The sequence below is a fragment of the Zeus faber genome (assembly GCF_960531495.2).
Source record: "Zeus faber genome assembly, chromosome: 13".
NCBI classification, from domain to species: domain Eukaryota; kingdom Metazoa; phylum Chordata; class Actinopteri; order Zeiformes; family Zeidae; genus Zeus; species Zeus faber.
The window spans coordinates 15,699,629-15,720,148 of record NC_137198.1 but is presented as its reverse complement, the minus strand read 5'-3'; the positions used below and the strand labels follow the sequence as shown (position 1 = coordinate 15,720,148).

Sequence of the window (20,520 nt, the reverse complement as noted above, 5' to 3'; positions counted from 1 at the left end):
AATTTTTACATGTATTGTTTATTGTGATTTTTTTTTTGATTTGTGGTATACAGTCAATTTGTCTCTATTAGTATTGCCCATTGTTTGTGAGATGCAGCAATTTGCCTCCAGGGATGAATAAAGTATCTATCTATCTATCTATCTATCTATCTATCTATCTATCTATCTATCTATCTAATTGACAAAGACCTAGACAGCAGCAAAAAATAAATAAAACAATGAAAAAACATTGATTCCTCGTCTTAAAAGCATTTCTCCCTGATTGGCTCTTATTAATGTACAGCAAAGTGGACAGGCTCGGGCTACACATGTTTTTTTTTTTTTTACCAATCCAAAAATAGCTTTCCTCCAGATCAATATTTGGCTTTATCATCGTGTCTGACGTCAGCGCTGACGCAGGGCCGCCGTGGAGTCTCCTGAATGGCTTTAGGTTTATTTATTTATTTGTGATTATTATTATTATTTTTTTTTTCCCCTCAATGAACTGCTGCATCGACACGCTCCCCGCTCGGTCCCAGGACGGTGGAACCACAACAAGCCCGAGTCGAGGCGTTATTCATACACGCCGCACATCCAACAGCACCGCCGTGGTTTGTTCAACAACCACCAGTCAAAATAAAAAATAAAAAAAACACATCTCCATCATGTGTTAGGACACAAAAAAACAAGGGGACAATTATATTCTCGTTTTTTTTTGTTTTTTTTAAAATGCATGATGGATTCGCCAGTGCAGCGTCTGCAATAGATTAACACAAAAAAATAAAAAAATAAAAATAAAATAAAAATGCATTTTTTTTTTTTTTAAATCCAGTCCTACCTTCACAGTGTCCTCGGTGGAGGAGGCTGGTGATCCGGCGTCTTCCACCGTCTTCTGGTAGTTCTTCGCGGTGTCCCCGTCGTCATCCTCCGGGCTGCAGGCGGAGACTGTGCTGTTCACATACATAACGGGAGGGGGAGGGGAAGAAGAAGAAAAAAAAAAAGCTCGCTCGTTTCTTTTGTTGTTGTTGTTGTTATTATTATTATTATTATTTGAGACACAAACGGGCCTCTCCGTGAACCAGAAACGGCCAGAGTCCTCCAGGTATATACCTGGTGTCTGGATGACTGGAAGGATGCAAGCCCCTCCTTTTATACTCCGCCTGAATTTTATGAATGAACGCAGGCTGTACCATCCGCACGGGGGGAGCAATTCCGACTAACGAGTCTGGATATTTCCGTCGTGGTTTTAAATTTGGGACTACTGCGCATTTCCTTCCATGATTTTTTTTGTTTGTTTTTAACTCGAGGGTGTTTCTCACTTGTGGTCATGCCATCACGTGTCTTTTGTCTTAATGTCATCCGATTAATCATTCATTAAAAATGGATATGCAGCCCCTACTTTAGACCAGATATGGAATACGGAAACTGTATTTTTCCATTTATTTGTTTGTTTTCCCAGCTGTCAGATATTGGTGAATTCTGGGACACCTTAATGATGTGATCAAGCTCAATGGGGACAATATGCTCTTGTGCCCGTTGATGAGTTAAAGCGTCTTGAAGTGGCGCTAAGATGTCTGTAGTCCGTCTCAGACTATTCTAAATGACCTGACGCGATACAAGAGACACAGAATGGGAGGAGGGCAGATGAGTGATGAGCTTGACGCACATGGAGTTTGAAGTATCTTCACTTCCTTTCCGCACACCCCCAGACAGAGCAAACCCTAACCTGAGTGCGATACTGGAGCATCTTCTTGATGTACTCGGCGCGGTGTGGTCGACAGGTTCGGTACTGGTGATAATTTGTCGAGGGAAAGTGGTCGACGGAGTTCAGAGGCAAATCAAAAAGCACACTGGAAGTATGTGAACATGTGTGTGGACATTGTTACACGCCTGTAATTATTTTAAAAAACAATAATAATTTAATGGTATAATAACGATGTTACGTTCTTAACTAAAAATATGCTGTGTGTGTGTGTCTGTGTACAGTATACAAGATCTTACAGTGAATTATCAATTGCTTACAACAAAAAACATGAAACAATAATTCCTTACACAAAGCTTTTTATAAAAAAACATACAACAACAACGGTTTTGTTGTGTCATTAATGCATCTAAAAGTAGAAATGTCGGTTTTATATTATGAAGGAGAGTGTCCAGGTTAAAATTCATCTCGGGCAATATCACAATATATCGCAAGACACTCACACACCTATCTATTTTCCATAAAGTTCCCATGCTTTGCACATTCTCCTCAGCCTTCGCAGGTTGGGTTTCGGCAATTCCTGCAAGACGAATAATAATAAAAAAATAAATGAAAACAACAGAGAAGACAACATACTTAGTATTTTATGAATTAGGATTCCCCCACAATAAAGAGGATGGTTTGGTTGTGCGCCAGAGACAAACCTTTTGGTCCGAGTCCAGGTGAAGGATATCTACGAGGGGGGCGATGGACGGGCGGCCGTGGGCACACTGAAAGGGCAGACGGCAGGCGGACAAGGACCCCACCAAGCTGCAGCATTCATCTCGACTAAGGCTGTCGTTGAATTTAATAGCGCCTGTTCCGAGATTAAAAAAATAAAACAAAAATTCCAAACGCAATTTCTAGGTTTCCTGTTTGCTTCATAACGCTAGAACAGGGAAATAACCTTGAAGGACTGATGAGCTGAAACCTACCGTGGCACGCCAGGGAGGCGAGCACCTTCAGGACAGTGAGAGGAAGAGTTCCCCTCAGTCTGCCCGTCGAGCAGAACAACTGAGGAGAGAAATAAGGGAATAAAATATATCATCCGAAATAATCTACTCATCTCCTACCAAAAATAAAGAAGCAAGTGAGTTGATGGGAGTCAGCAAGCGTACCTCAATCTGTTCTCGAAGATATTCCTGACGGAGGGAGGCGGACGGGGGAGAGGAAGTCAGTAATAGCAAAGGTAAATTAAATTAAAAACGACTGCAATGATACACTTCTTTCGATAACAAATGGCATCAACCTGAGGAAACTTTCATTTCCGTCCGCGCTCAAACTGCACGTGGCCATTTGATGCAATCCTGCTCGGGCGGATATTTACTGTGCTCCAACTCAAAACGGACAAATTAAAGGACTGATAAAGGAATCCCTGCGGTGCTGAAGTTTCCCGGAACCCACCTCAACCACAGCTGTGATTACAGACGGTCTTCCCCGTCGGAGTTCGTTGGTCTCCTTCTCCATGAAACACACCGGCACCTTTCCGACCAGCACCCGAGGGGCTCCCGTCTCCAGGAAGTCCAACTGCAGGCCCAGCCCTCGCAGGTGTGGCTGACAAGACCTGGAGGACCAACACAGTAGCAGCTCAGAAAACACAACATATAGTTGTCCAAGTTTTTGGACAAGTCGCGCAGTTTAGATTTTTACGTTGACTTGACAAAAGGTCGCAATGTATGAAAATAATAGATTAGAAAAGAGAGAGAGCTTTATTCATCCCCTGGTGGAAATTGAGGAGAACTAATAACTAAAAAATGATATGAAAGAAAAGAAAAATCAAAAATAATCAATACAAATTGATAGGTCATTGATCATTTCTTTCACCGCGTGTTTTTCCAATGTCGATGTACTGGCTAGTTCTCTGGCGGGAAGCGATATTGCAGCACAGGAAGGGTGCATTAAATATTCAAGATACAATACAACCTCATTTAAGCAAACCCCACAGGAAAGAAATGAACTGAAGCACAAAAGCTGTTGCCAAATCAATCAACGTGCTTTACCAATACGCTGCATAATTTACTCACAGTGAGTGTCCACAAACAGCAAATCAATACAACAACCTTTGTCACAAACACACAGATCAACATCCGATAACAAATTCCACTCGCAGCCGTCATTTTTCAGGCGCACTGAAGCGATCCCGTTTCACACACACACACATTTTAAATGGACAAATTGTACCCCTACTTTGAGGGCAAAAAGGTTCACAGGAAGATTTTTTTTTCTAAGATTTCACGCGTTGCAAAGCACTGACCTGAGCAGCCTCAGCTCCTCCTCGGGCACGCTGACCTCTAGTGGAGGCAGGATGGTGGACGAGCACAGCCGCCTCTCCCCCGGCACGTCAGGGTCCTCCTCGTAGGAGTCTTGAGGCGAAACACAGAAAGCACCATCAGCGGCGACAGGCCGACACGGCGGTGCAAGCATCCCCGGCACCGTCGTGTATTTCACGCTTGGTCTCGTTTTTTACCTTCAACTAGTTTTTCGAGGCGAACCCTCTCGTGCGCAGCGTGTTGATCCACAAGAACCAAAAGATTTCCTACGTTTCAGGGAGACAAGGTGAAACGTCGCGTGGACATATCCACTGCAGGAGGAACGAGTGTCTGGTGATGGTTTGAGTGTCACTGCTCTACCTCTGGTCTCAATGTCTTTGGGAGACCCTCCCACGCTTGTGTTGATAAGACATGCCAGGAACTTCTTATCCACTTGATGAATCACCTACCAGGACATTTCGGCCTTGTTAATACGCCTTCGTGTGTCACATGAAGAAAAAAGGCAAACTCACAACAAATAATGTACAGAATTGGGAGCGAGCTCGGCAAAGCCCGAGACTAAATTAGGACTTGAGGTATAAAAGAGATGTTTTGCCTTCATTGAGTGAATCATGGCTTTAGAGAAGCGGTACGGAAATAAGATGTTGTGGATCTTCACAGCCAATCCATCAGCCTGCTCGCTGGATATATCCACAGCAACCTGGAAGCACAACGATCCTTTAAGCTTTTAAAAACAACAGTGAATGACCTAAAAAAAAAAAGAAATCGAAAAAAAATTGTCTACTAAAGATAAAATACAATGTACAAGATAAATAATATGAAGAAGCTCATAATTATGCAATTAGGAAATGTAAACTGTCTTACCGCTGGAGGTCGGACAAACACAGGGTTGTTCCACTCGGAGTATAAGGAGGAAAGCGAATTGGAGGTCTCAGCATTGTCCCCTATGAAAAAAAAAAAGCAGAAACTGAGATTACATATACAATTCCCAGATAACTGTTTACAGTCAGTGTTGAGCCAAATCATATGCCTCAATATCATGAGTCTAGCGTGGTTGGCAAAGGTACCTCCGTTGCCAGGCCCTGAACAGATGACTCTGTTTTCCTTGGTGTTAGGAAGAAAGGGCAACACTACATCCATCTGAAAAGGGTAACACCTATATTCGAACCCTGTGGTGCAAAACGGGAATAAGCAAGCAAGTTCACGGATACGAGGAGCACAAATATTACTTCCGATCTGATCGACATAATGAACAACAAAGTGTACATTTCTACAATAGAGCTGTCTCGAAACTTTTGAGTGTTACCAATCGCCGACACGAGGGACTTTTACAGTCACTGCTGTTGAAAAATATCGGTTTGACGCCACCATACCCTACAGCACCCGCGCTCACTGACCTGTTTTAGAGACCACACTGACTGCCATGCATGTGATATCGGACGTGCAGGGAGCACGCGTTTCTCCCATAGCCGGGCCGCTGTAATTGCTGAGTCCAGTCACTTTGTTGACATACACCATCTTCCCCACGCTGTCATCGTAGTGATTGAGCCAGTCGCCGCCCGGTGCTGTGACCTCTTCCCCCTGCGCTGGAGAAGCATTTGGACTGCGATGTTGTACAGGCTCTGGAATCACAGCCTCTACACATGGCGTTGTGTTGTGGTTGTTGTTTGGGTCTTGGATATCTTCATCGGCTCTCTGGAGAGACGCGTTCTCTGATGGGGGAACCCCGGACGGGCGCCCTTTGTCTCGTTGCGAGCCTTCTACTTTTTGTTCTTTCAAATGACAGAGTTTGGTTGCCAAAGACACTGCGCTGCTTCTATTATTATCTGGCATCGGCATAAACTTGGTGAACAAAGGGGACATCGGCGGGCTTTGACGGATGCTCTGCATTACATCTGATTCCGTTATATCACGCTGTCCGTCCTCTGTCTGAGGTACTTCGGCATGGCATAGCGTGTTCGCATCTGCGGTTGCAGAAGGACGTGACTTTACTTCGGTGGACTTTCCGTATATTCTTCGAAACCTGTCGAGAGATGCAGTTTCCTTGGCTAAATATAACTTTTGACAAAATGTGACTTTGGGAACCTTTAAAGGGATGGCGGAAGCAAATTCCTTACACACGTTCATATCAACTCTGGCATGACCTGAGGTTTGTATTGAGGACAATATTATTTTAAAGGGATTGGAAGTTACATGGCATTCCTTTCCTGAAGCAACCTGGCAAAGTGGTGGTCTGTTCGTCGGGCTCTGAGGCTGAAGAATTTTATGAATGTATGGATCTGATAGGCCAATCTTTCTGCAACCGGTTTGTCCATCTCTATTTGTGCTCTGCTGATGAGGTAGAACTTTCTGGGCTCCCTTGGATTCTAGATCTTCTTGTGTGAGGCTGTGCAGTGTTGTTACACTGGTCCATGTGGCCGTATTGTTTGTTGTTGCATCTTCATGTCCATTTTCTTCCATTTCATTACTTATCGGTCGGCTGACTGTGCAGGGGATATTTCCGATAGTCAGAGATGCACTCCCATCATCATGACAATCTGGGATGTATCGCTTATCAATACCTTTCTGAGACAATCTTTCAGACTTTTTTTCCATCTCCATCCCACTTTCTTTTGTGTCTTCTTTGCTTTCCACCTGACTCTGAAGACACGTCTCAAGCTTACGGTGAGCAGGCTCAGACGCCAGTGTCCTTCCAATCAATTCAAGAGCGGACTGTCCCATGGTTACTTGGGTGCCCGGGTCACTGCACTTTGTTTCTTTCTCTGTGACTGATATGGCAAAGAAGTTTTGAGAAGCCAAATCCAAATCTTCGTGGGCGAGTTCCGCCACCAAATTTTCTTTGCTCAGAAATGCTTTAACAGTCTCCTCTATGCAGTACAAAATACCATCCCAGTCTTTAAACTCTATGAGAGTTTTGGCAGGCTCAAGACAAATGTCATATTCCGAGTAGCAGCATTTGATGTTCACGATATATATTGCATGTAGCTCTTGGCCTCTTTTGTACTTTGGACTCCTGGTTGCAGACGGACCATCTGGGCTTTCCTTTTTCGGAACCGAACTGCTGACCTTTCGTAAAAGAAAGTTGAGCAACTTGTGAACGCGTGTTTTCAAGAGCAGTCTATCATTTATGTACAAGAACTGTAGGCTGTTGTTGTAATGGCCCTCTACACCAATGTAACCGTTCACTTTAAATTGTCCCTGAGAGTGACTAATTTCTCGGAGGTTCTGTGCTCGTGCTAGGCCGTGTATTTGGGTGAACCGGTGACACGTGTCTCTGGCCTTTGAGAGCTGCACCATCATGGTTCCTGCGCAGTCGTTCTTCAGGGTAAAGGAGACCGATGGGTGCATCAGAGAGATGGCCTCCACTCGCTGTCTGACTCGCTCTCCTTCCAGGGCGGGGTCCATCCTCATCCTCCTCACTGGCAGGTTGTGGAAGAGGTTTACAAGGATGAATGTCGTACCAGCGGCAGGGCGGGCGGTGTCCGACTCAAACACATCCATGCCCGCGCCATTCTTGAAGACCTTCACGTGTGTCCTCCCAGAGGATTTCGTCCTGGACGTAATTTCGACCAGCGACGCGAGAGAGACCAGGCTCGCGACCGCCTCCCCGCGGAATCCGTAAAACCGGAGGTTCTCCAGGTCTTCAAGGGAACTGCATTTGCTGGTGAAGTACCTGCTCCCAACACAGGCCAGCCCCTCGCGGTCCATCCCCGAGCCGTTGTCGACCACCTGGATCTTGAATGCCCCCATGTCCACCCTCACGCCCACGCACGTCGCCCCGGCATCGACGCTGTTCAGCAGGAGCTCTTCCACGCACTGCTGCAGCGAGCAAACGGCGACGCCGGAGCGAAGCTTCTCCCGGACCTCCGCGGACAAGCGCTTTATCATCGCCTTTTTTTGTTGTTGTTGCGGATCATTACACCGAGGTGAAACGTGCGTTTGCTCGCATCTTTAAGTTGTTAGCTAGATAAGTATTAGCTGGGGGGGGGGGGGGGGTCTTAAAAGCTTACAACGAGCAGCTACTTCCTCGGAACACATCCTCGCCGCGAGGGTTGAATAATAGAATGTTGCAATTTCATCCCAACGGTACTTTTTTTTTTTTTTTTTTTGTCTTTTGAAAACACATCGTTCGACTGCCCGGACACCGTTAACCACGGCCGCTCGGGCTCCTGCCGGGAGCGACCGCCATGTTTACGGTAAACGCGGAAGTCATCCCGGAAGTGATTTCCGTCTGACGCCACCACGGACAAGCGTGCCCGCGTGCGGCGTGGAGGACCTTCGGCGTACGTTCATTTTTTTTTTTTTTAATCTTTTTATGATTTTAATTTAATTTAGTTGTTTATACATAACCTGGATGTCGCTACATTTGTTTTTTGGAACATAAACTGTGATTTGATTAGACACACACACACACACACACTCACACATTTGGTTGTCACTTTAGAAGAGTCCCCTCACACACATGTATGTAATTATGTGTCTATATTTATTATAATATATAAGTTTATGTTCCGAAAGATCATCAACTTAAGCTCTCGTCAAGTCTCTTTAACATGCTAAATGGACAGCACATGCTCTAAGACGAGATAATACTTTATTAATCCCCGGGGGGGGGGGAACTCGTGTCACAGCAGCAAAACAGTGCAAGTCAAATAATAAAAAAATTATATAGATATTAAATTAATAAAAAAAAAAACCCGAATAAAAAAAGAAAACCCTACAAACATCTATCAACAAAATGTAACAGGGATCAGCACTTGCTCAGCACATCTAATCCTCAAAATAAAAAAATAAAATAAAAAGGAACCATCCACCGAACCTAATCTATGGGCGAACTATCTTAAACGCTGTGTGCTCCAAGCCGTCGATCTTCTTCTCGTTCTTGAACTCCGCCTTGATGATTTGGGACTTGGGGCTCCCGGTGCTGGTCAGCCAGTCCTGCATCACCTTCACCTGGTGGCGCGGGCCTTGCAGCTGCCCTTGGACGGTCCCGGCCGGTGTGTTTTGGACCCAGCCCACCAGGCCCAGCCGTTTCCCTTCAGCCTGGAGACACAAAGGGCACACGGCACAAGCGGGCGGACGTTGGCGAGAGGCGCCTGCGTGTACTTTAGGAAGCACTTGAAGACCCAGCTCTTCAGTGAGCACCTCCTCTCCTAACCTACAATTACTTAGCACTACTTGGCAGTATTTATTGTTACACTAATGTCTCTGTCGCAATGTAGCTTGAATGTTATTCTCCCTTGGAAGTCGCTTTGGATAAAAGCGTCTGCTAAATGACTAAATGTAAATGTAAATGTTATAGCCCTCCCCAGATCTCGGCCTCGTTAATATACGCTCCTATGTAGTCATTTACAAGCAGTGGTGGGAAGTCAGAAAGGACAAGTACGTTGTTACTGTAACTCCAGTACATTTTCAAGTACTTTAATATATTCCGTTTCAGAGACTTTCCACTTTTACTTGACACTTCTCATTACTTTTGTTGTTGTTGTTGTTTGATTTCATATTTCATATTTCAAGTCGGGATCTATCCATTGCATTGCTCATCAATGACCCATCAGGTCCACCTCCCTGTCCGTGACGTCGACCTATGTCCACGACATCGCCTACGCTGTCTTTATTGTCCGTCGCGATCGGGATACAGTCGCACTTTATGACGTACTACGATGCTCTGTTACGTCGTGACGAAGCCCCGAGCCGCTTCCTCCACCGCGGGACCGCGCGCTACTGCGGCCGACGTTGCCACAACTCACTTGGGTGTACTTTCGAAAGAACACGCCTTGCACTCTGCCAAACACTTGGTAATCCACGGACGCGAGGTCGTCGGAGGACATGGCAGCGCTGGACGAAAGCAGAAGCACCGTGAATGTACCTTCATGGTGTTGTGTGTGGTGGTGTTCGATGACATCAAATAATACACAACAGTTGATAAGCGCTGGGTGCGGATAAAAATTGGCAATAATTTCTTTTTTACTTACGAATAATTTATAACGAGACTGTGAAATAATAGAATAGACGGAAGAATTCCTTTGAGGAGCTGACTGTGTCCGCGTTGATACATCCGGCCCGGTACTCTGGTTTCCCGGAAATGACGTGAGCCATTCATATCGACCAATCAGCAAGCGTTTCGAAAAGGCCTCGTTTCTAGGCAACGCATGTCAACAGGGTAAACGCAGGCGAAGCGATAGTTTTGTGTATTTCTGCGAAGACAATTTTATAAATTCGTAAAAAACCCGAGGAGACTTGTGGTAAGTAAAATGGATTCCAACCTGTACAACTTTGATTTGAGCCGTAATCAATTTACACCCTGTTTCCTATTAATTATAATCTACACACCTCTCTCTCTCTTATTATTATTATTATTTTGGCAACACATGTCATATACAAAGACAATTCAAGGTGATTATGTAAGCCATAACATGCATTATATGAGAAGAGCAATAAAACCGTAGAAATAAACAATAAAAAAACAAATTTAGATCGGGGTTCATCTTTATCCGTCAATTCTCATGCTAATATTTGTCTATTCCTCTGTTAATATTATTCCACTGACCTCTCTCTATTCCTTCACACTCATAATTCAAACCCGAGTAGCAACATCCTTGACGCATCTGTATCAAGCATTCCATCCCAAGATTTTTCTGATCTGAGCTCACCATTAAATATAACTTTCATCAAGAGCAATCCAAGTCACCTCGTCTTTCATCGTGATTTTCCACTGATTTTGTTGGAGCGCCATCATTTTTTTCTCTTGTTTTTCGCTTCTGGCGCCTGTGCCACACGTTCACAGAGGGGCTCCGGCTTGGGCGGGATGTCTGACGATCGAGGAAGGGAGAGAATCAGCAAAACCAAATGGCATCGACGGCATCCCCAGGGTATGTTCGACCCCGCAGGATACGCTTCCCACACGCAGCACTGCGGCTTTGACCCTTGGGCAGGGGGTGGTGCACCGGGTCGAAACAGTGGGATTCCACTGAAGCCTGTTTGCCTTAAAATAACTCAGAATAAAAGTCTCAGGGCACAAGATTCCCTCCGCCCATCAGGCAACCAAGAACCAAGAAGTCATACCCAGTACAATGCAAATGGAGGACAAAACCGCCACAAAACAACCACAGAAACCTTGTTACTGTCTCTTGAGCGACTTCCAAATTGTGTCAGAGATGACACTACATCCCATAAACCAGGGAAAGATTTGGACAGGCTGCCAGATGAACAATGGTGGTTGGACAAACATATTCAGGAGAAGAAGCTCCTAATACAGGAGAAGCTATTTAGGACACAAGAAACATTGAGAAAGATCCAGCAGGAGAGGCTCGAGCGAGGAGAAAGGGAAAAGGGAAAGGAACGCCGGGACACCGGGATGGCCCCGCCTGAGCAGCACAGGACAAGGACGCTGAGGAAAGTGAGGACCACACACAAGGTGACGTGGGGCAGGCAGACCCCACCGGAGCCCGGCAGGGAGGGTGGGGCCGAGGGGGACGCAGATCGTGGGAAGAGAGCTGATGCAGGGCGCGACGGACGGGAAAAGGAAGATTCAGGACAGAAGGAATTGAGGAGAAGGGGAAGAAATTCCGGAGAGGAGTCACAACGGCACAAGGATGGAGCAAAACACGCACAAAACAATGGGTCGGAGGATGAAATAAAAAGTAGTGCTGAGGAGAGGCGGGGAAGACCGAATAAGCAAATAGAATACGAGGAGAGTCGTGGTTTAAGTGTCGAGGAAAGAGGACGCCATCGATCCACTAGTAGACGGGTGGCGGGAAGCCACGGGGACAAGTTAAAGTCGGCACCGTCGTCGGCAGACTCGGGCCCTCCCCGAGTGCCACGCGAGGAACCGCTCTCGGAGGAGCACACGGACGCGCGCCGCGAGCTGCTTCCTTGCCAAATCTGTAGCCGGACATTTGCGGCGAAAAGACTGGAGAAGCACCGGAGGATCTGTGAGAAGGCCCGCCAGAAGACCCAGCACGTCTTTGATTCCTTCGGTAACAGAACCAGGGGAACGCAGCTCCAGGCCTTCTTGAAAATTAATGGCAGGACACAGAGCCCAGAAGTAAGGAAGTTGTTTTCATTTGTTTATTGAAAATGAAAGAATTTGTTCATATTTTAATTGATCTCTTATTTGTTTTCATTATTATTATTATTATTATTATTATTGTCATTAGTTGTTATCCTGTGTGAATAGGCAATAAAATCTACAAATAAATAGGATTGCTTGAGCTGGTTTACCATAAATTATGTTAGTTTGCATGAGACACATTTTTTATTTGCAGTTTTTGGGGCGTCAAGTGCTTGAAATCCTAGGAAGCAAAAAAAAAAAAAAAAAAAGTTTGGATACCACTACATAATACATTATGGCGGAAGCAATCCCGAGTGGTACTTCATGCAAAAATACCCCTTCTGTCGATTATTTTTATTTTTTTTAGGTCAAGAAGAGCGACAAGACGACGAAACACGAGGCGTTTGTCCCCGGTCGCGTCGCCGAACCATCCGCGCAGAACGGCCCTGGCGGCGTGACCTGCCCCCACTGCTCCAGACGCTTCGCCTCTGGACCGGCGGAGCGCCACATACCAAAGTGCCAGAGCATCCGAGGCCGCCCTCCTCCCATGCGCTACCGGTGATATTATTTTCATTTATGTACCGGCTTATAGATTGACCCCCCCCCCCCCCCCAATTCCTAACATCAGATAGTGCTTTGGCCCTTATACAATCTCCAGAAGCTAGATGAACTTAGAACTTGATACTAAATGCGCAAGTGATTAATGTGTCAGATAAAAGAGAATGGAACAGCTGGTTTTATTCATCTTTTTCACCCTTTACATGAAACCGTGTTTGTCTGGACGTGAACACAGAATCTATTAAAAACACCTTTTGAGAACAAATTCAGCATTTTCCGTGAGCTGTGAGAAAGACTGCTTTGCCAAAAACAAAAAGTAAAAAAAATAATAATAATATTATTTTTAGTAAAATATATTTGCACTCAAACGTTTTGGGTTCAAAGGATTAAGGCACTGCTTTCAGTTTTTTGTTGTTTGATTTGACTGACAGTTGACTCAGAGACTATTACTTATGAGAAGGCTTGACATGTTTTAAAATATTATACTTGGTTATCATATCACTCAAATCAAACAAGAAAACAATTCAATAGTAAACAAATACACAAAATGCATTTAGTTATTTCAGAAATGACGCAAAATAGGTAAAACACTAAATACTCAAGATGGGTCAAAGTGTTTAGAACATATCATGGAAATACAGAAAGAACTACTAAAGCATATTTGTTTATATGCTGAAAGAACTGTTCAAGTGTTGACACACAGAAGGCCTCGCTAGTTTGTTACAGTAATATGACATATGAACCAAGTGGTCACAAACAACACAATAAGTTCTAAGAATGAATATAAGGCCACTTTAAACCGCGTTGTCAATAAATGAATCAGTAGTTTTATGTTTCACACAATTCCTTTTTTCCATGTATAGCAATGTTGCGTGTTTTACAGACCATGTATTTATCCTGCCATTGACCACATCTTACATGAATAATAAAACATTTAGTTCAAACTCTAGTTGCTATTTTGTCTTTTTCTTTTTAATAATGTATTAACTGTACTCCTGTATTAATTTATTTAAAGTGAATTTAGTTGTAGTTTTCCACATCGGGAGAAGCCATACACATGGGTTTGTGAAAATGATTAAGATGGTTTGAAATGATACCTGTGATGCCTCTGCGCTAACTACGATATAATGAATTTTGGGTTAAATACACGACCGATGGACTGAAAAATAAAAAATAAAATAAAAACAAACCTTCAGTGTGGACACCACTGAGACGCCAACAGATGATGCAATATTAAACACGGACTTGAAATTCACATTGCAGAGTAACACTATGATCTGATTGTCTGTCCCCCCCCCATCGTTCGGAGGAGCTGCTTTTCAGTCCTGTTGAATCCTGCCAACATTTCAGTCTGTGGAAAGCTTTAAGGAAGATCACTGCAACCAACGGGGGTTGACGTTGGTTGCGAGCGTCCAAGTGTAAAAAGCGTCGCACGCGTTTCAGATATAAACAGCATGCGGGTAAACGCCGTGCCGAGCGTGCGTAACGTAACGTGGAAGTCGACGCGGAGGCTTCCACCCCGGGGCGCTGGACGCCATCGTCGGGGAATTCCTTTTCGCGCGACTCGACTCAAAATATTTCGAAACGTTAAGCCCCGCTCCTATTTGATTATGCGCGTTCTGGTAGGCGCGACAGGTGCAGCCCCCCGCCCTAAAGACATCTCAGACCGAGTTGTTTCCGTTTCCTTTGGCTCCCGCCGCCGTTAGCGTGAGCCGGTTCACGGCCGCCCAGAGCCTTTCGTTCTCCTTTTGCTGCTCGCCGACCTGCGAGCAACGACAACACACAGCTTATGAGTGTCACGTGGCTCAAAGATGTCACTGAGGGAAATATTTTTTTGGGGGGGGGCCTCCAACCTGCTTCTCAAGCGTGTGGATCCTGGCTTCTTGGCGAATGACTGTCTCGCGTAACTGCAATTATAATAAAATACACACTCAGGTCTATTGCGGTGCATTTCAGAGAATTGCTGGTCTTGGCGGTGTCGTGCGACAGACCTGGGTTGTCTCGTAGTTGGCTTCACAGCACGACACAGTCGCCGCTCCCCGGCAGGCTCCGGCCTCCAGCCCGTTGACTTTGTCACAGCCCATTCGTTTGGTCTGTGGGACGGCAGGGGAAGTAGAGAGGAGGAAGACGGCAGGGTCATGTTTTACACAGCTGTCGCAAACAATGAACAAAGAATCAGTAACAATTACAGCACAATTGCAGTCGTATGTTTAACTTCGCAAGTTAGGTATAGGCAGTCAAGAGAAAAAGTATATTTGGCAAAAATAATAATAATAATAATGCATATTAAAAATCTATTAATGATTGTCTTTAAAGTATCAATTATTACAAAAAGTTTGTCTCGATGTTAATTGTTTATACATGTCTTATACAGTATGTACATATGTTTATTGAACTGATAATAACTAAACTTCCTCTTACTGAGAGGCCTTTCTCTGAGGTAGTTGCTGCTGCTGCCGCCGCCTTCAGCTCCTGCAGCTCCTCGTAGGGCAGCGTGACGCTCTCAGAGAAGGACGACAGACAGCCGGTGGTGGAGGTCGGGGAGCTGGCGGGCATGGGGATGAACTCCGCGTCCTGGAGCTCCTGTTCGGGTGATTTGATGAGGAATATTCGGTGGGTGGTCAAGACACAACATTATCATTTCCCTGCGACTTGCGAGAGGGACGGACCTTTCTGAGCCAGAAAGGACAGGAGCTATCCCCAGTTTGGTCCTGCATGGACGTCATGGCGGTCCCCGTCAGGTGCTCCTCCGTATTGGCCTCCACCGTGCCCCCGAGACCCCTGTCGCGGCACTCCGTCTCCGAGCCCGGCCCCATCTCCAAGTCCACCGTGGACGTGGACGCCTCCTGACCTGGACACGAACAGACAGACGCCGACGCACGCGAGTGAAGGGTGTAGAAATGTAGAAGAAACAAAACTAAAAATAATAATAATAATAATAATAAAAAAAAAGGCCTTGCACAAACCAACGGCTGTATAAAAAAAATAAAAAAAATAAAATTCAATAAAAAAAAAACAAACATAAAAAATCATTTACCGCCACCAAAGGAAAGTCCACTACTGTTGGAACGAATGGTCTTCGAGTTGAGCACTTTTTCTGGAGAAGGGAAAGAGATTAAATAAATCAGACACCATATGAAGCCTTCGGTAGACACCCCCCCACGGAGGTAATGAGCGGGAAAATTACCGACCCATTATGAGGATGGTGTGCCACGCGCGGCAAGAGAGGTCTGGCACGTGGTGGAGGGAGCCAAAGATAGGTCTTGGCAAGGAAGGGCAAACCTCCGAGCCAAAGCCCTTATCGGCAGGCATTCCGAGGCGCCCGTTTCCCGCGTTCCCCCACGCGAAGATCTGGTTGTCTGCAAGAATGGAGACACACAACAGGCGCTCATTGATCCTCAGAATATTTGATCCCAGACTAAATAATATCTGGCTAATGCTGTTGACTAATACATTGAATTACTATATGACACTACACCGGCTAAATTCCTTTCCCCATTGTATATCATTAAAGACAAAAGGCAGCTAGTGGAACAGTCATGACAAACACAGGAATTAAATTTTTTTTTTTTTTTTAACCTTCAGTGGCTGCAATGGTGAAGCCGTCTCCACAGGACACTTTGGTCACTACTTTCCCTCCGAAGGGTCCCACCAGGACCTGGACACACTGGTGTTTCTTGAAGTCCATCACGCCCAGCTGCCCGTACTTGTTACAACCGAAGGTGATCAGACGGCTGCGCTCTGGGCATTTTGTAAATCAGAGAGATGAGAATTCATTACGACCACAGCTTTTTGTTTTTTTCGCAAGTCAGATATCCAGGCTATTTTTTCCAGTACCGTCAATAGCGGCTGTATGGGTCTTCCCCGGAGCTATGACCTGGATCCTAAACCGGGACAACTGCTTCACCAGGGTGAGCGTGGTGGTGTACGGAATCCCCTGGTAGCCCTGGTGTAGAGATAAAAGCTTACGCGCATATAAGTGAAACAATGCCGTTCACATGGCATGGGCAGTTTGTATTCTCTTTTGTCGTGACTTTCTGCAGAACGCCGGGATACCTCTCCAGGGTGGTTTTTCAGACCAGAGATGCCCAGGTTCAGACCCAGTTTGTTGAACTCATTGTTTCCGCAGGCCAGGACTTTCCCTGCTTCAGTCAAGAAAAAGGTTCCATCGCCACCACATGCCACACAAGTTATGGTGGCCCCTTTGGGGATCTCCACCTAGAAAAAAAAAAAAGTTAATTGTTCTTCATAATATAATGAATTATATACAATGAATTTATCATTATAAATTATATAAATATTATAAATTAGCTAAACCAGTGAAGGCTCCTTCAGACAACACTAAAGTCCAGTGTGGACCCAATCTGACAGACGTCTGCCGTTAGGAGCAATGGTAGGGACTCGATGGGAAGTCTAGCATAGCAGAATTTTGGGAGTTTTGTTTGCCTATTGTCAGAAAATCGTCATCATCATTTTCAGTGACATTGCCCTCCTTGAGAGTCTCCCCCGACCCCGCTTGGTCCTCTCCAAACACCACTTCACCATCCTTCTCCCGAACCCATGGCGTCAAGTAGACGTCCTCATCAAATGTATGATGTGATCGGTTTGGTGAACAATATCCGATCGTATAGTCTGAAGATCTGATCGTCTAGTGTGATTTGTGTTAATATTTACGACAAAAAAGTAGTGAAGTCTGAGGGGCCCCAAAAAAGAACACAGTCGTACTTGCATAGGCGATGAAAAGTCATCCTCACAGTCCAGCCCCAGACGCCCTACAGCAAGAAAGCAGTCAAGTCAGAGCAAAAACACTGAGCAGCACTTCTGGAATTTTGCCACTGCCTCCCCCTACTGGCTACTGTTGATATAGCAAAAACAAGGCTCGTCCAGGGCTCCACTGCCGGGCGGTTTACCGTGCTCTCCACATCCCCAGGAGTAGATGTCCCCGCTCTGGGTCACCACCACCACATGGTTGTCTCCACAAGACACCTGGCGGACAGGCCGCTCCTCAAAGAACTCCAGAAGCACCGGCTCCAGAACCTCCATGCCCTGCTCGCTCTCCACACCGATGCAACCATAGTAGTCCGAGCCAAACATGTACATCTGGTCCTCATCTGGCAAATAAAATATATAAATAAATCTGCATTCACAGGCTCAAGGACATATCTTTAAAATGAAAGAATTTTAGCCTAACAGCTGTTCTGTTCCGTCACCTGTGACACAGGCAGTGAAATCGGCCCCACATGCCACCTGTTGGATGGCCTTCCCCTGGAGCTGCTCCACCCTCTTTGGTTGCCGGTATGAAGCCTGGTCCCCGTGGCCCAGCTGGCCGACCATCTTGGTGCCACCTTGGACGTTCTGAGAAGAGATTCAAGGTGTTCCGGTCAAAAGCAGAGCAATGGTACGAGCAGCTGTGTCACCTAAACCTCGTGATAAAACTACGTTTCTGACTTACAGCCCAAGTATACAGCTCCTTCTCCACCGTGACCACCGCAAAGTGACTCTCGCCGGCGCAAACGTGCTGAGCACTACTGCCCCCTTTGAACATGTCCAGTTTCTGGGGGGTGAATTTCCCCCCGCCCCAGAAGTACACCTCTCGGGAGCGCGTGGTCACCACAGCAACCGGGCTCTCCGTCACCGTGCTCAGCCTAAAACAGATGCACGTCAACCCAGTTAGAAACACCAGGAAACACAAGTATAGCATTATGAAATGGTTACGAAACATCGCTTACTTTGGTTTCTTTATCGCTGAATTCAGCAAGGCAACTCGCTCCTCAAGCTCCCTGGGAATATGAAAATAAATCGTATGAGGCGATACATTTTAGAGCAGACTTTAAGACCTTTACTGTATTTTACAGGATCCATAGCGTGTAAAATAAAATTCATTGTTCCTACGCGTCCATCTTCCCACCTACTTACTGTCTGCAGCTGGAGAGGATCGGCTGGTCCAGAATCTGGTCGACCGTGGGCCTCTTTGCCGGATCCTGGAAGACAAACAGATCTCAACCCCTTTAAATTTTGTGGCTGTTACGGGTTTTGTAAATGTACTGTGCAGTATTGTTTATTGACTTCCCCGGACCACCAAAGCCCCTCCACTCACCTGATCGAGGCATTCATATACCAGCTTGATCAACGGAGAGGAATAAACATTTGAGTCCACTTCCATGGTCCAGTTGCCTTGGACTATTTTAACGCACAGGTTTAAAGGGTTCTGCATGGACACAAATGGCACAATAAGCGAGACCTCCATAACAGCGGTTCAAACTTTGCAAGTAGAAGTGTTTAAAACCCAAATAAAGGAAATGCACCGCGTTGACCTTTGCGAACGAACAGGCAAACTTACCGTGGCGTCAAATGTTCTGGTCAGAGTTAAGACTTCAAAGATCACACAGCCCATGGCCCAAATGTCCGATTTAAAATTGTACTTCACTCCTTGGCAGAGTTCGGGTGACATGTAATACGGTGTTCCAACACACTGGTATTACAAGACAAAAGAAAAATTAAAAATAGGTCGGGGGGTTCAATAGGTCAAGACAAAAATATGTTGGCTACAGTGCCTTGACTACATGAATCATGATTATCATCCTCTTAGGTTGTTTGCAAGGGAAATTGACGTATTTACTCTGAGTATCCATTCACTGTCCCGTTTGATACTCATATCAACTAGACATGGTCACAGCAGACAGGTACCTCTATGTGATCTCAATGTGGTCCTATTTACCCTACTTTGTCTAACAGAACAGTTCTTGCAAATGGCAGAAAACTGCACTTTGATCCGCTGACCAGCTATTTATCCAGGTGAATAATCAGTCCAATTATTATTGACGGGGAGCAAGAAGTCATAACTCACAGTCTCGGCCATCGCAAACTGGGAATCGAGTTTCTTTGCGAGGCCGTAATCGCCCAGCTTGATGAGGTCGGTCTTTGTCAGGAAAATATTCAGCGTTTTGATATCTCTGTGAGAAAATGTAACAGTTCAGTTTCATGTGATGTAGACCGAGAAGTGTATAAACAATGCATAAAAAAGACAATTGGTTGACTGTAAACAACCACCCAAAACACCTTACCTGTGCAAGACCCCAGCCTTGTGGATGTGACCTACGGCCGAGGCAATTTGGTACAGGTACCATATGACAGTCTGGGGGGGGGGGGGGGGGGTAAAAATAAAAGTTTAAATCGGGGAGTGTGTGCGCACGCACACGCACACAAACACTTTTTCCTACATTATTTTTATACCTCCTCATGGAAGAGTTGCCCTTTCTGTTGGTTGATTTTATCGTACAAATTTCCCCCTGCAAAGACGCAACAGTTTATTTGACTGGTCTACAATCAACACATATCCACTCAGACTTCCAGACCGCCGAGTCAAACATTTCAAGGTCCACATTATGTTCTCACCATTGCAATATTCCAACTCAATGAGCAGAGTATTCTTATCCATGAAGTGGTTGAAGTAGGCGATGATGTTGTTGTGCTGCAGGATGGAAAGGATGCTTATCTCGTTGGTCACGTCCCTGCGTACCTTATCCGAGAGGCAATTCAGCTCCACCTCCTTCCACACCACCAGAGAATTGTCCTGCCAGGCAAGATCGCTTCGTTAAGTACAAAAAAATAAATAGAAATAAAAATAAAAACAAAGGGAAAAAAAATAAAATAAAATCCACGCCAACTCAGTCTTTTCATGGGAGGAAAAAATAAAAAAATATAAATATAAAATCAACAAGAAGCGACAGAGAATGTCGTTCATCATTCTCTTTCTTAAATTCCTCAAAACGGTATAGAAACCACAGATCAGTGCATCACTTTATCTCGCTCGACGCTTTAAATGGAGTCAATGCGGAGGAAGTGAGGACCCGAAGGCAGTGGAGGAAAGTATAATACCGTTTTTGCTGTTACATTTCAAAGTATTCTGTTTTGGAGAC

General features: G+C 45.3%; 3 protein-coding genes across 4 annotated transcripts in view; all 3 read right to left on the bottom strand.

Moving 5' to 3' along the window:
* Nucleotides 1–2,023: 2,023 nt before the first annotated feature.
* On the bottom strand, nucleotides 2,024–7,895 carry mlh3 (mutL homolog 3 (E. coli)). Of its 2 annotated transcripts, XM_080012132.1 has the most exons (12): nucleotides 5,388–7,895; nucleotides 5,058–5,159; nucleotides 4,855–4,934; nucleotides 4,586–4,690; nucleotides 4,351–4,435; nucleotides 4,188–4,256; nucleotides 3,975–4,083; nucleotides 3,125–3,284; nucleotides 2,839–2,862; nucleotides 2,656–2,734; nucleotides 2,386–2,537; nucleotides 2,024–2,261 (listed from the first exon to the last, which is right to left on the bottom strand). In XM_080012132.1, the coding sequence occupies exons 1-12, from the start codon at nucleotides 7,876–7,878 to the stop codon at nucleotides 2,193–2,195; spliced, it is 3,525 nt and encodes a 1,174-aa protein (XP_079868258.1). In that variant the 5' UTR covers nucleotides 7,879–7,895; the 3' UTR covers nucleotides 2,024–2,192. The 2 variants fall into 2 exon arrangements, with proteins under 2 accessions (XP_079868258.1, XP_079868259.1); XM_080012133.1 differs by lacking the exon at nucleotides 2,839–2,862.
* Nucleotides 7,896–8,611: 716 nt separating this feature from the next.
* On the bottom strand, nucleotides 8,612–10,062 carry acyp1 (acylphosphatase 1, erythrocyte (common) type). Its single transcript, XM_080012993.1, has 3 exons — nucleotides 9,966–10,062; nucleotides 9,741–9,828; nucleotides 8,612–9,033 (listed from the first exon to the last, which is right to left on the bottom strand). Exons 1-3 carry the CDS (start codon nucleotides 10,046–10,048, stop codon nucleotides 8,815–8,817), a joined length of 390 nt encoding a protein of 129 aa, XP_079869119.1. The 5' UTR covers nucleotides 10,049–10,062; the 3' UTR covers nucleotides 8,612–8,814.
* Nucleotides 10,063–12,772: 2,710 nt separating this feature from the next.
* nek9 (NIMA related kinase 9) overlaps nucleotides 12,773–20,520 on the bottom strand; it is a 9,179-nt gene continuing 1,431 nt past the window's right edge. Inside the window, exons 3-24 of the mRNA XM_080012992.1 lie at nucleotides 19,997–20,174; nucleotides 19,835–19,890; nucleotides 19,666–19,736; nucleotides 19,449–19,554; nucleotides 18,942–19,073; nucleotides 18,699–18,809; nucleotides 18,518–18,582; nucleotides 18,331–18,381; nucleotides 18,054–18,246; nucleotides 17,812–17,956; nucleotides 17,512–17,712; nucleotides 17,327–17,373; nucleotides 16,658–16,819; nucleotides 16,439–16,547; nucleotides 16,181–16,342; nucleotides 15,793–15,960; nucleotides 15,639–15,698; nucleotides 15,271–15,452; nucleotides 15,023–15,184; nucleotides 14,593–14,694; nucleotides 14,455–14,508; nucleotides 12,773–14,364 (exon numbers count right to left, since the gene is read on the bottom strand). Of these exons, the coding sequence (XP_079869118.1) occupies nucleotides 14,263–14,364; nucleotides 14,455–14,508; nucleotides 14,593–14,694; nucleotides 15,023–15,184; nucleotides 15,271–15,452; nucleotides 15,639–15,698; nucleotides 15,793–15,960; nucleotides 16,181–16,342; nucleotides 16,439–16,547; nucleotides 16,658–16,819; nucleotides 17,327–17,373; nucleotides 17,512–17,712; nucleotides 17,812–17,956; nucleotides 18,054–18,246; nucleotides 18,331–18,381; nucleotides 18,518–18,582; nucleotides 18,699–18,809; nucleotides 18,942–19,073; nucleotides 19,449–19,554; nucleotides 19,666–19,736; nucleotides 19,835–19,890; nucleotides 19,997–20,174 (2,619 nt within the window). The 3' untranslated portion in view covers nucleotides 12,773–14,262. The remainder of the gene's footprint in view (nucleotides 14,365–14,454; nucleotides 14,509–14,592; nucleotides 14,695–15,022; nucleotides 15,185–15,270; nucleotides 15,453–15,638; nucleotides 15,699–15,792; nucleotides 15,961–16,180; nucleotides 16,343–16,438; nucleotides 16,548–16,657; nucleotides 16,820–17,326; nucleotides 17,374–17,511; nucleotides 17,713–17,811; nucleotides 17,957–18,053; nucleotides 18,247–18,330; nucleotides 18,382–18,517; nucleotides 18,583–18,698; nucleotides 18,810–18,941; nucleotides 19,074–19,448; nucleotides 19,555–19,665; nucleotides 19,737–19,834; nucleotides 19,891–19,996; nucleotides 20,175–20,520) is intronic.

What these genes read in the sequence shown, in the direction of transcription:
- mlh3 (XM_080012132.1), bottom strand. Translation starts at nt 7,878, where the DNA reads ATGATAAAGCGCTTGTCCGCGGAGGTCCGGGAGAAGCTTCGCTCCGGC. An exon ending in TGTTTGTCCGACCTCCAGCG is followed by an intron (nt 4,691 to 4,854) that starts GTAAGACAGTTT and finishes TTGTGCTTCCAG; the next exon opens with GTTGCTGTGGATATATCCAG. An exon ending in TAATCACAGCTGTGGTTGAG is followed by an intron (nt 2,863 to 3,124) that starts GTGGGTTCCGGG and finishes TCCCTCCGTCAG; the next exon opens with GAATATCTTCGAGAACAGAT.
- acyp1 (XM_080012993.1), bottom strand. Translation starts at nt 10,048, where the DNA reads ATGTATCAACGCGGACACAGTCAGCTCCTCAAAGGAATTCTTCCGTCT. An exon ending in AGTCTCGTTATAAATTATTC is followed by an intron (nt 9,829 to 9,965) that starts GTAAGTAAAAAA and finishes GCTTTCGTCCAG; the next exon opens with CGCTGCCATGTCCTCCGACG. An exon ending in TCTTTCGAAAGTACACCCAA is followed by an intron (nt 9,034 to 9,740) that starts GTGAGTTGTGGC and finishes TTGTGTCTCCAG; the next exon opens with GCTGAAGGGAAACGGCTGGG.